Source organism: Diceros bicornis, chromosome 2, assembly GCF_020826845.1.
Source record: "Diceros bicornis minor isolate mBicDic1 chromosome 2, mDicBic1.mat.cur, whole genome shotgun sequence".
NCBI lineage: Eukaryota > Metazoa > Chordata > Mammalia > Perissodactyla > Rhinocerotidae > Diceros > Diceros bicornis.
In genome coordinates this window covers 10,920,595-10,934,045 of record NC_080741.1, presented here as the reverse complement: position 1 = coordinate 10,934,045, position 13,451 = coordinate 10,920,595, and the positions used below count along the sequence as shown (strand labels likewise).

Genomic DNA, 13,451 nt, shown 5'->3' with positions numbered 1-13,451 from the left:
TTTGAAAAAAACAAGGAGCTTTTTGAATGTAAAATGGTTAATGTTCAGATTTATTGTTTCCTCTTATACCAGACATTTAATGAGCCAAATGCCAAATGCCAGTCACTGGAAATACACAGATGATTAAAGCATGGTGCTGGCTCTCAGAGCAGGTGCTATTCACTCCAGTTAGTGCAGTGCCCAGGGCAATATGAGGACCCGGAGAAGGAGCTTCTTTACTGCGTGTGTCTGCAAAGTGCTCTTTTAGTCTTTTTTTTTAATTTCAAATAATGTTTTCTTGTGATTAAATTTGGAAAATATAGTAAAGAAGACAATCATCATCAGCCAGTATTAACGTTGATAACACTTTATTTTTTCTTGTTTAATATTTCTAGGCATAAATATATTTTTACTTTGGTGAGATCCATTTTACAGGAATACATTTTAAAATATTCTGTTTTCAGTTCTATTTTTTTTTTAAATTTTAGCAAAAATTCTGTAAACAAAGTTTTTAACGGATGGTTGTATTTCTTTGAGTAAACATTCCATAATTTCCTTAACCGTTTCTCTCTTGGGTGTCTAAGTTTAGCTCTTAGGATATAAATAAAATTTGAGCACAAAAATTTTGTTGGGTAAAATTATTTTTTCCATTGATTTTATATGTAATTTTACCATTTGTTTAAATTTTTGAAACCAAAAATGCTAAATGATGGCAAAACATTTTTCTTTCTATTTTGGGAAAAAAAATTTACTTTGAATCTGTTCCTGAAACCCAATATTGACTTTTGGGTTATAAACCACTTTATTTTTTCAAGGGAATTTTAATGTAACTTTAAAATAGTTTCAGCAACATTACTCTTCCGGTTCTGCATCTCTCAAGGGCAAGCCTTTTTAATAACCAGGGAATTAAAAAAGTCTAATTTTGTAATTTTTGATTTCTTATTTTTGGTAGGCACTAGAGAAACCTTCAGATTTCAATTGCAGATTAATATTTTAGGTTGTATTTAGTAAACATTCCTCTCTTTTATGAATCAAAATGTAATATTCAAATGAATAACTGAACAACTGAAAGTCTACAGACAGTTGATAGTCAAGCTGTTACTTCAGAAGGAAATTGCTTCTAAGTTTCATAAATGAAAACTTCATTAAAATACTATTTTCTCATTCAAAATTAGTTGATGAATGTTTACTTGTGCTAACACGTAAAATACCATATGTGATATATCCCAACAAAGAAAATGCAATTATTCTATTCATAAACATCAGTATTGTTGAAGAATGAGGTAATTTACTGAAGTATAAGAGGAAGGGATACAATTGGTAGTACCTGAAATAGGGGTTATAGATGGTATTTAGGTTCCTGCTGCTAAATCATGGAAATGTATGCCTCCTTCTCCCTATTTGAATGTGTGATTTCTATCACTGTTTCTTTTGCCCAGAAACATTTGTACTTTCCCTCCTCAAGTGCTTTTATTCTTGCTACCAACAAGTGGGTTGAATGAGTTTTAAGCCTTGGCATCTCTCTGTGTTTATTTTTACCTTTTTTTAAAATAAAAAATGGCTTTTTTATGTTACTGACCTTGAGCTAGCAAGTAAAGACATTCTTTCATGAATACTTAGATCAGAATCAAGCCCAATGTAGGCACCTGACGCTTAGAGTAGCCTCAGCTTTTCTTTTTTACAGTGAAACATTTTTTAAAAAAATCATCGATTCTGAAGACATGATTATTAGTTGAGGTGTATCAATAGAGTTATAGATAGCATTAAGAATGTGTATTAAAGGTATGCTTTTTATTTCTTTTTATAGCCTCTTCTAGAAAACAAACTTAAAGCATTCAGTATTGGAAAAATGAGTACAGCTAAGCGAACTTTAAGTAAGAAAGAGCAAGAAGAATTAAAGAAAAAGGTAATATTTAAAATGTATTTTGAGTTATCCTTGGAAATAAATGTGTCTAAAGGGGCAGTAAGTGTATGGGCAGTAGAGAAATGTTTTTAAAAAGATTTTTGACCTCCAGGGTGTTCTCGTCTCCTATCCCCCAAGTCAAGTCTATAAGTCTATAACACAAGGTATATTCAGAGGAGTCTAGCTTCTATGCCTGTCCCCTCCACTGTTTCCTCTCTTCTTTGCAACAATTTTGGTTATTTTCTGGTCTTGTCTTTTTATATAAGCAACTGTATATACATATATATTGTACCTGCTCCCCTTTCTTAGATGAACAATAGCATGCTATATATAGTACACTTTTCTCCACTTTGCTTTTTTCACTTAATATTATATCTCAGAGATTACTGCAAGTTTATTAAAATATTCCTTGTTCTTTTTTTTTTTAATAAAGCTGTGTGGCTGTTCAGTAGTTTATTCAACTAAAATTCTGTTGAGGGCATTTGTGTTTTGCTCTTTTGCCGTTACAAATAGTGCTGTTATGGATAGTGTTATGCATATGGTTTTTTGCTAGTGTGTCTTTGGGATGTATTCCTGTAAGTGAGATTACTGGGTTGAATGGTAAATACGTAAATATAGCTCTGGTAGATGTTGTCAAATTGCTCTCTATAAGGGCAGGGCCATTTTGCATCCCTATCAACAGTGTATGAGAGGTTGTTTCCCCATAGCCTTGCCAACAGAGGATGTATTATGGAAGGAGTTTTGCCAGTCTGCTAGGTGAAAAATGGTCTCAGTGTTGTTTTAAATTTGCATTTCTGCTTTTCTTGTGTTTGTTTCTGTGAATTATCTGCTCATATCTAAACCACTTTTTCTATAAGTTAGTAAATTATCTCTATTTTTAGAAACTCTTTGTATATTAAGTATATTAGCACTCTGTCTGTTATAAAAGGTGCACTGTTTTTTCCCAGTTTGTCCATTATCTTTTTGTTTTGCTTCTGGTGTTTTTCCACGTAGAAACTATTTATTGATAATGTAATCATATTTATTAGTCTTTCCTTATGATTTCTGGTTTTTCAGTTAGGTTTTCACACTCCCAGCTTATAAAGGAGTTTCCTCATGTATTTTCTAATGCTTATATGGTTTCATTTAAAAAAAAAATTAAGTCTGATTAATTTGCAATTTTTCCTCGTATATTATGTGAAGAATTGGTTCATTTTTATTGTTTTTCAAATAGTTATCAAGTTATCCCAACATCATTCATTGAAAAGTCCATCTCTTCTCCACTTATTTGAGATGCCCCTTTTATTGAATGCTAAATTTTCCACATGCTGTTGGATTTATTTCTGTATTTTGTGTTCTGTTCCATTGGCCTTTCTATTCATACATGTTTTGGGGACATTTAGAATAGTTATAATTGAAATTGTTAAGGTTCTTTTGAGCTTTTTTTCTTTAATGCCAACTGTCTGGAGATATTGCTGCTTCAACTTCTAATACTCATGTCTTCAGTGGTTTGTGAAGGAAATCTTTATTTTCACTGAATTAAATCATCGTGCTGAGGAAATGTCATAAACATTAATAGAATAATGTATTTTGTATAGTCAGTTGTCATACATTTTTGACCCTTGAATTGTCTCTAAACAAATTCCCTTACTGGGTCCTTTCCAAGTTCACAAATTGCCAGTAGAGCAGCAAAGCGCCTCTTAGTTTTAGTGTTAATAAATGTCTAATATCTACTAAAGATTAGATGTTACCTATTAGGACTGCTTAACTTGCTGTCGTTTACGCTTTTCCTTGATGAGTTTCCCCCTGTGTACAATAATAATTTTTATATTGAGTGATATTAATATTTTCATGTGTATTTAGGAGGATGAAAAGGCAGCTGCTGAGATTTATGAGGAGTTTCTTGCTGCTTTTGAAGGAAGCGATGGTAATAAAGTGAAGACATTTGTGCGCGGAGGTGTTGTTAATGCAGCTAAAGGTAAATGTGAATATTACAGTCCTTGAGCAAACCCCAAAAGTCTTGGTTGAATGACTGCAGATAATTATGAAAGAAGTTTGGTTGCTTTTGAATTTTATGTTTCCTACCAGCACCCTCTAGTGGTGATTTTAACTAGCAAAATAAATGGCCAGGTGTGGATTAATGAGAAATTGGAGCCAGATAAGTTTCAAAAATATTTAGTACCTTTCAAGTTTCAAGATAGCAGAACACTTTGCAACAATTTTAATATATTTTATAGTTTTGCTTTCAAATGATTAAATTAGTGTTTTTGAGAGTGGGGCTGTAATATTTGAATTTAACTTCATATTTTGTCAGTAGTGATATATCTTAGTACTAAAAGTGTTTTTTACTAATTTTTTGTTTATTTTTAAATAAAAATAGTAAAATCCAAATAGTGTGAAATTAGTTTTGAAACTTGGTATTTTAAATTTCAGAAGAACATGAAACAGATGAAAAAAGAGGTAAAATCTATAAACCATCTTCAAGATTTGCAGATCAAAAAAATCCTCCAAATCAGTCATCCAGTGAAAGACCTCCATCTCTTCTTGTGATAGAAACCAAAAAACCTGTAAGTCATGCTTAAATAAGTGACAATTTATGTTTAGAGATGATACTGCCAATGATACTTTCAGTACTTCCACTGTAAGCAGGACTTTGGTTTCTTGTTTTTAATTATTTTGGGAGTAGGTGTTGAGTTTTGATGCTTAATCTTCCTAGGTGAAAGATAATAAATTAGAGTAGGGCATGTAGATGATATTCTTTTTATTCTTTTTGAGCAGTAAACATTTACTGTTACTATACTCACAGCGTATTGCAAGTAAGAAGTTAACTATATTTTAGGTGTTAGCGTAAAAGAATTGAGTTGTCTTTTTAAACAATTCTGAACTGAGCTGTTTAAATTATGTCAGCCTGTGAAGTGTCAGTTACCTTGGAAGACTATCTGTACTCCAGCAATGTGTCTGTGCCTAGAACATTTTTGGAATTTATTTGGAATTGTTATCAGAACTAGCAACATTTTCTTTTAAATATTCTCAGTGTTAAAAAAAATTTTGTTTTTTGTGTGTAGGGTTTTCATGGGGAGTGGTAGATAGATGTGGGTCATGTCATTTGAGCCGAATTTGTTGAAGAAATATGATTATGATGAGTAGTGAGACTGATTTTTCTTGTGTGACTTTTAAAATAGCTCTGAAAGCAATTAAAAAAACAGCTTTATTGAGATATAGTTCATATACCATAAAATTCACCCTTTTAAAGTGTACAATTAAGTATTTTTTTCTTTAAGTATATTCACAGTTGTGCAGCAATCACTAATCTCTAATTTCAGAACATTTTTATTACCCCAGAAAGAAACCTTATACCTATTTTTAGTCATCCCCAACCCTTGGCAACTACTAGTCTATTTTGTCTCTTTGGATTTGCCTGTTTTGGACATTTCATGCAGATAGAATCATACAATATGTGGCCTTTTATGTCTGACTTCTTTACTTAGCGTATTGTTTCAAGGTTCATCTATGTTGTGGCATATATCAGTACCCCATTCCTTTTTCTGGTTGAATACTATTCCGTTTTACGGATATACCATATAATATTTACCCATCTATCACTTGATGGATATTTGGGTTTCCACTTTTTGGCTATTAGTAATGCTGCTATAAACATTTGTGTACAGGCTTTTGTGTGGACATATGTTGTCACTTCTCTTATGTATATACCTAGGAGTGGAATTGCTGGGTCATATGGTAACTGTTTAACCTTGTGAGAAACTGCCAAACTGCTTTCCAAAGTAGCTGCGCCATTTTACTGGCCCATCAGCAGTGTGTGCGAGCTCCAGTTTTTCTGTCTTCATTGACCGTTGTTAAAATTGTCTATTTATTTTCAGTTTATTTTAGTCAGCTTAGTGGGTGTGAAAGTTGTACCTAATTGTGGTTTTGATTTTTGATTTGCACTTTCTTATGATGATGAACATCTTTTTATGTGTTTATCATCCATTTGTAGTCTTCTGTGGAAAAATGTCTTTTCACATCCTTGGCCCATTTTTTAATTGGGTTGTCTTTTTATGGTTGAGTTGTAAGAGTATTTTACACCTTCGAGTCAAGTCTCTTATCAGCTATAATGATTTGCAAATGTTTTCTCCCATTCTTTGGGTTGGCTTTGCACTTTCTTGATAGTGTCCTTTGAAGCACAAAAGTTTTTAATTATAATGAAGTTCAGTTTTATCAAATTTTTTTTTTTTTGCTGAGGAAGATTTGCCCTGAGCTGACATCTGTGCCAGTCTTTCTCTATTTTGTATGTGGGTCACCGCCACAGCATGGCTGCTGAGGAGTGGTGTAAGTCTGCGCCTAGGATCCCAACCTGGGCTGCTGAAGTGGAGTGTGCCCAACTTAACCACTAGGCCACTGGGGCAGGCCCCTATCAATTTTTTTCTTTTGTTGCTTGTGCTGTTGTTGTCATATCTAAGAAACTATTTCCTAATTCAAGGTCATGAAAATTCACTCCTATGTTTTTCTCTGAGTTTTATAGTTTTAGCTCTTAGATTTAGGTTTACATGGCAGTTCACTTTATGTTCATTAATTTTGTCCCTTGTTCTCCTCCAACAATATTCAGTCCTGAGTATTGCAGACTTTTGGGGGATAAAGTTAGTGGCTCCTTTACTTTAAGACTACTGCTTGTCCTTTTGTTTAATTGGTTTAATAAATCTCTGTGTGTGTGTGTATGTGAGGAAGATTGGCCCTGAGCTGACATCTGTTGCCAGTCTTCCTCAGTCTTTGCTGAGGAAGATTGGCTCTGAGCTAACATTTGTGCCCATTTTCCTCTATTTTGTATGTGGGATGCCGCCACAGCATGGCTTGATGAGTGGTGCATTGGTCTGCACCCGGGATTCGAACCCGTGAACCCTGGGCCGCTGAAGGGGAGTGCGCAGACTTGACCACTGTGCCACCAGGCTGGCCTCTAATTGTTTTAATAATTTAGTTGTTAAATTCTTAGTTTGAGAGGACAGGAAGGGAAGTTCAGCAATAACAGAAGCATTCTTTCTTTTGAACTTAAATAATTAGAACGTAATTTGCACTAAAATTAAAATTATTTAAAACAATCTGATTATTGAACCATTAGTTTTGTTTAACTGTGTTTCGTTTGAAGTATAACTTGTCATATCCTTCATAGCCACTGAAGAAAGGGGAGAAAGAAAAGAAAAAAAGCAATTTGGAACTCTTCAAAGAAGAATTGAAACAGTAAGTTTTATAGTGCTGAGAATGGCTATCACAGGTATATTGAGCTGATAGTTACAGATGCAGGTATGAAGAATGTAGTGTACCAATTAATTATTACTAACTGGCTTACCATGAGGTTGTTTTAGATATTATAGTGGTGTTTTGTGGGGTATGTTTGAAAATAAACTAGCATTTTGTCCAGCATCTAGGTTGCTTGCCTTATGTGGATGCAATTCAATTGATTTATCTAATGTCCAGAGTCCTGTTTGCAGTGGAAACAACATAGTCACTGAGGTGGGGGTGAGGAGAGGCTGAACTTAGCTGAGAAAGAACAAATTCAGTGGTTTTAATGTTGAATTTCCTTCTCACCTTAAAAGTGGGCTTTGTATTCCATTGCTTGTGTAGCAGAAATTTGCTCATAACTCTGTTGTAGTTGGGAGACTCTCTAATCTTGGTTATCAGTACTGGCATTTAATTACTCACCAATATTTCAAGTTATTTGAAGATGGTACCTGGCTAAGTTCTATTCTTATTAAATGGTGAACAAACAAATTTTGGCTCATTGTTAGTGATTGTAAATATTTTCAACAGAATTCAAGAAGAGCGTGATGAGAGACATAAAACAAAAGGCAGGTTAAGTCGATTTGAGCCTCCTCAGTCAGATTCTGATGGTCAGCGTCGTTCCAGTAAGTGACATTTATTTTAATGATTATATTTGTGATTAACTATTCTAAAAACTAAGAGTTGTTTTCTTTTCCCCCTTTTAAAGTGGATGCGCCTTCAAGAAGAAATAGATCATCTGGTGGTAATACAGTTTTTTGCTTTTTTAATTAATAGAAAGTGTCCAAACTTTATATTTTGCAGGTTATAATTTTTTTTTTCCTTCTTTGCCCTAGTTCTTGATGATTATGCACCTGGCTCACATGATGTAGGGGATCCAAGCACTACTAACTTATACCTTGGCAACATTAATCCACAGGTAATTTTAGAAAAGTAAGATGAATGTTGGCCGGTAGGCTTTATACTTTTGGAAGAAAACTGCTTTGTCAGTCAATCCAAAGAAAAGTCAAGAATCTGAAGTAAGCAAATTTGATGGAACTAGATAGTCTCTTACATTATCCTGTAAAGTTGAGCCTTATTGGTACGGGCCACATTGTCTTGCTATAATTCTTAAGGGCTTGTCTTCTCTTTTCTGTAACTGGGCTATACTCTGAATTTGAAGTGTTTTGCTAGGTGCTGATTTATTTATCACATCAGGATATGACTAGTGGTGGGCAGTGTGCTTTTGAGACTACCCTCTTCTGAGGCATAGCTTGCTTCCTTATGGATTTTTTTTCTTTTTCCTCATAATAGCAAACTAGTGTTTGTGCTTTTGTCTTTTTCTTTTCCCTGCTTCAATGTTAATTGTGTTATGGGGAATTTAGTGGTTGTTATACATAGTATGCTCTTTTAAAAAATTATATGTGTTTTAGACTTCATTACATATTTACCATTTTCTATTTTCTCTGTTCTTGATTACACCGGTAGCTGGGTGCTGGGAAAAAACAGTGATCAGATCGTTTTTTGTCATCCCCAACAAATATTTCCTCCTTGACTTAAATGTGGTAATCACTGCTGCCTGAAGAATGTGGCTAAATGCCTAAACGAACCATTGCCATAGAACAGCTTGTTTTAGATGCAGGATCTCAAAAGGAGGAAGAGGGGAGGTAAAAGCCATCCATCGTCATCACCCTGGCCACTTGTTTATGTAAAACAGAATGTTTCTGGTATGAAAAGATTTGTGAACTCCCCACGAGGGCAGGATTTTACCTGTGTAGAGGTCCTAGTTTGAATGGAAAATTGTGGTGTTAGTATTAGTATGTCTTTTTCATTTTGCAAAAACTACTTTGCTTTCTTGTTGCTTAGAATTCTTTTTTTTCCCTTTCTTTTTTGCATACCAAAAATTCTTATACCTTTTAATAGATGAATGAAGAAATGCTGTGCCAAGAATTTGGAAGATTTGGGCCATTAGCCAGTGTGAAAATTATGTGGCCTAGAACTGATGAAGAAAGAGCAAGGGAGAGAAATTGTGGCTTTGTGGCCTTTATGAATAGGAGAGATGCTGAAAGAGCTTTAAAGAATTTAAATGGTAAGAAAGTTTTTATTGTCCACTTATAGAATTCAGACCTTTTTTTGATTCTGAAAAGTATTTATAAAAACTCTAGGGAAAAAATGGACCAGAATTGGAAAGGTTAAAAATGAAAATTAATTCAAATCACCAGAAATCTTTTCTTTTGCGAGTTACCAAGGTGACCTTTCTTTTCTTTCTTGTAGGAAAGATGATTATGTCTTTTGAAATGAAGTTAGGTTGGGGTAAAGCTGTGCCTATTCCTCCACATCCAATATACATTCCGCCTTCTATGATGGAACATACACTTCCCCCACCTCCATCAGGACTGCCTTTTAATGCGCAGCCTAGAGAGCGGTTAAAAAACCCCAATGCTCCCATGTTACCACCACCTAAAAACAAGGAGGATTTTGAGAAGGTAATTTAAAAAATGTACATAGGGCGCATCTAATTTGTAAATACTAAATCTGTGGTAGTATTTCTTTTCAACAATTTTATAGAAAATGTGTAATTCTGTTTGGCAACTCTTAAAGAAATAAGTAGATGTGTTCCCTGCCTTAGCCCATGGAAACCCTGTATTGAAATACTAGGTCATATTTTTATTTGTGGCTACCATTCCTTTTTTGACCACTTATTAAGTTTTTTTTTTTCCTTTGTCCTCTGTTGTATCCAGGTTTGCTTAAGTGCAAAATATCTAATTTTACTTTGCTCTGAGAAAGTGATATTTTGTATTTGGTTAAGTGACTTTTCAATTACAAAGACCTCCTAAATAGTTAAACTGTTTGGATGGCAGCTAGCTAACTTAGTTCTCAAGATCTGAGGTATTAGATATTTGAGAGCATATGTGGTTTTTAAAAACGGTTAACTACTCTAGTAAAAGCAAAGGGTGAGTATTTTCTTTTTATTAAACATAAAACCAACTTAATTTCAAGTTATAAGAATTTGTTGGTTCTGTTATGAATTAATTACACTTAAAATGACAGGGCTGGTTTTAAAGGCTTGGGAACAAAGTAGCAAACTGTGTGGTAAGAAGCAAACAGTTAATTATTTCACAAATTAAAATCTTTATCTGATAATTCTCAGTGTAGTACCTATTTCAGTGCATTGATGTGCATTCTGGCAGGAATGTTCTGATTCTTTGCATTTGGTGAACATTTATTGTTCACTGAACACATCCATTTGCATTTATGTAATTGCTTAGTGTATAATTACTTCAAATGCAGTGATTGCCTGCAAAACTTGTGATTAGATGTGTAGTATTTTCAATGCATATGTATATTTTTGCTTGTTACTTGTTAACAATACTCACATATTCTATGTTTATTATCTGATGTGACTTCATATACAGACTCTGTCGCAAGCCATAGTCAAAGTGGTTATCCCAACAGAAAGGTACATGTTTTTCTTTATTATTACTGATCTAAATATAGACAATATCCCCTTCTGAATTAAAAAAAAATGGTGTTGAGGAAAAGGTAATATCTTGACTGAGCAATGGTTCCTTCCCAGTCCTTTTTGGGGGGATATGTGAAATTTTACTAACTTTAGTATACTTTGCAATTTTATGTCATTATCTTTTTTGTTTTTATTGTTACCAATGTAGGGGATTTTATAACTCTAGTAGTTAGAATGTGTTTAATAGATTTAATCTGGGGTTGTTAGTCTAATAATATTAGACTATTCTGATGGGAAAATAGGTGTTTTTAATGTGTCTTAAATTTTAGATAATGTTACAATTTGTCCTAATCTTTTATTTTTTCTTGGTTTCTGAATTATCCATGTTTAATATGCAACCTTAGTTTGAGTTCTCCTTACTGAAGACATAGCTTTGTTTTTTTCTAATTGATTTTAAGAAGGAATTCCTATTATTTTCATCAACACTGAACATACTGGAAATTTTTTCATGATAACAAAGGTGTTTGGAATTCTTTTATTTTCTTTTCTTCCTTTTTTTTGTTTTTCAACATAATGTTAAAGCAGAAGAATACATGCTTTAGGTATGCTCTTGCTCAGTCAAGCTAAGCCTTTTCCCAAACACAGGAACACAACACTGGTTGAATAATAAATGAACACAAAAGAATACCAAATTCTCTTTGACATTGGCCTTGGTGAGCAACACCAGCTGAACTGTCTGCGGCAGCGGGGGACCAGGAAAACATCATGGGATGGATTGGGAAAGTATACAGTTTTTGACCAGACATTGGTACGATCGACTCCAATAAATGTGGTTTTATTATAACTGAGAGACAATTTTTTGGTTTTTTTTGTTGTTGTTGCCCAGAATAAGATAATTACCATTTTAAAATAAAATAATGCACTTTAAAATATATCATCTTTTTGTACTACACTGTTTCATTCTGATAGAAAAGTCACCCTTTTTTAAATAAAAAATTAAACACACAATCCTTAAGGAAAAAGAGTGTGATTTCAATTCTTTAATAATTTTGAATTCAAGTTAGCAACAGCTAATTGTCAGATTTTGATTTTAAATAATCATATGAAACATTTTAATACTTCTTTTAAGCTTTAAATTTTCTAAAACTAGATTTTATCAGTTACAAGCCTGTTTAAAACTATAGTGGGTTTTTTCCACTGATAAAGCATTCACAGAAAAGTATTTTTGTAGCATTCACAAAGCATATATCCAGTAGTAGCTTTACACGTAGCTCAGCTTATTGCTAAACAAAATTTTGAGTATACATTTTGCTGAAAAGTCTTGACTCACCATTTCACTGAATCCTTTGTTTTAAACTTGCTAAACCATTTTTCATTTATCTTTAATACTCAAGTCAAGTTGCTTTTGACTTAATTCATACAAGTTTCTGAATGTATAGCATTTGTCCACCTATTGATTGATTTTATATATTATGATAGTCACATAAAATTTCCCTTCACTTTAATTTGACACATACCAGTGGGAGTTTTAGAATTGAATCATAACTTTCCATTATCTCCCTTCCTTCAAAAATAATGTCATTAACTATATGGATGCTGAGAATACATTCTCATTTGGATATCAAGAACTGCATATTTGCAGAACAATTAATACTTCTGTGAAACAAAAATAATTTTTAGATTTAAAATTAAGTGATGCTTGTGGTTTTTTGTTTTAACAATTTCAGGTTGAATTAATAGTTTTAAATATGTAGTTTCCCCTTTGTTAAAGAGTTAAACTTTCATATAATTTTTTTACTATGTAGAGATTTTAGTGTCCACTTAAGTGGGTTTATTTGAGAACTGTGAGAAAATAATTATAATCACCATGAGATAAATTTTTTTCTTGTTCATGTACTCTGAAGCAGGGCATTATAGAGCCAAAAAAAATCTGTCTTATTTTATAACTGTATATTTATTTATATTCTAGCAGTTATATGAACTTAATTTGAGCTGGGAATGCTAAAGGTGTAATTTAGCGTGTGCCTGTACCAAGAGCCAATATCCTTTTGCTTTTCCCAGTTGTTATTTATCAACTCCATATGTTGGAGACTGGTGAAATGAGAAATCAAAAGCAGCTTATAGTAAGCTGAGTCATTTTTGCCTGACACTGTAATCACTGTCTAAAGTTGTGTTTGGAGTCTGATAAGGTATCACATGATTTTAGGACCCAGCTTCAGATTTTAAAAATAAAGACTTTTTATGAGCCCAACCAATAAAATGGCTATACTAAAAAGTTACTCACATATGTTTATTTTTGGCTTTAATATTAGAAAGCAATTGTTATGAAAAATGAATAGGACATCTCACCATGTCCCTTATTTTGGAATATTTTGGAAAGAGGACTCCATCTGAGGCTTTGGCAATATAATTGCTTGATTCATAGTACAGGCAGAATTATACATATCATGAATTGTGTGAACTAGTTTGAAGTGTGGTCCAAAGGGATGTTGCCTCATTAAAGGTCAGATTCAATAAAAACTCCATCTGCTATATGTGTACCAGAAAAGCACAGGAGTTGGATGGATTTTTTATTAAATCAGACCTTAAACTTGTCAAATAGTTTTGCATTTTTACAAATTATAGTCATGTATATAACATTTCAGTACCACCATGAAAGTGCTTGGTTTAGGAATATTTTCTTTTAAAACTCAGATAGTGTGTAATTTTTTAGATGGCTATGGTAACATGTAAGCTCTAAGTTACTGATTTTATATATTTGCAGCTTTCCCATTAGTTGTGATTTATAATTTAATGTTTTGCATTTGGGAAATAAAACTAAGTGGCATTTAGAGAATTAAATCCTTATTACTATGAAGCTATGTTGTGGTTTCCCACCCT

At 33.1% G+C, this 13,451-nt stretch overlaps 1 protein-coding gene across 4 annotated transcripts in view; it reads left to right on the top strand.

Moving 5' to 3' along the window:
• Positions 1-13,451, top strand: part of U2SURP (U2 snRNP associated SURP domain containing) — a 48,375-nt gene that overhangs the window by 10,997 nt on the left and 23,927 nt on the right. For 2 of the 4 annotated variants that reach the window (XM_058551499.1, XM_058551482.1), the window contains exons 4-13: positions 1,787-1,885; positions 3,725-3,839; positions 4,295-4,428; positions 7,023-7,090; positions 7,661-7,755; positions 7,839-7,874; positions 7,966-8,048; positions 9,032-9,197; positions 9,383-9,594; positions 10,525-10,568. In XM_058551499.1, the coding sequence (XP_058407482.1) occupies positions 1,787-1,885; positions 3,725-3,839; positions 4,295-4,428; positions 7,023-7,090; positions 7,661-7,755; positions 7,839-7,874; positions 7,966-8,048; positions 9,032-9,197; positions 9,383-9,594; positions 10,525-10,568 (1,052 nt within the window). Of the gene's footprint in view, positions 1-1,786; positions 1,886-3,724; positions 3,840-4,294; positions 4,429-7,022; positions 7,091-7,660; positions 7,756-7,838; positions 7,875-7,965; positions 8,049-9,031; positions 9,198-9,382; positions 9,595-10,524; positions 10,569-13,451 lie in introns of those variants that run through there. The other 2 variants (XM_058551490.1, XM_058551507.1) reach the window with 2 other exon arrangements.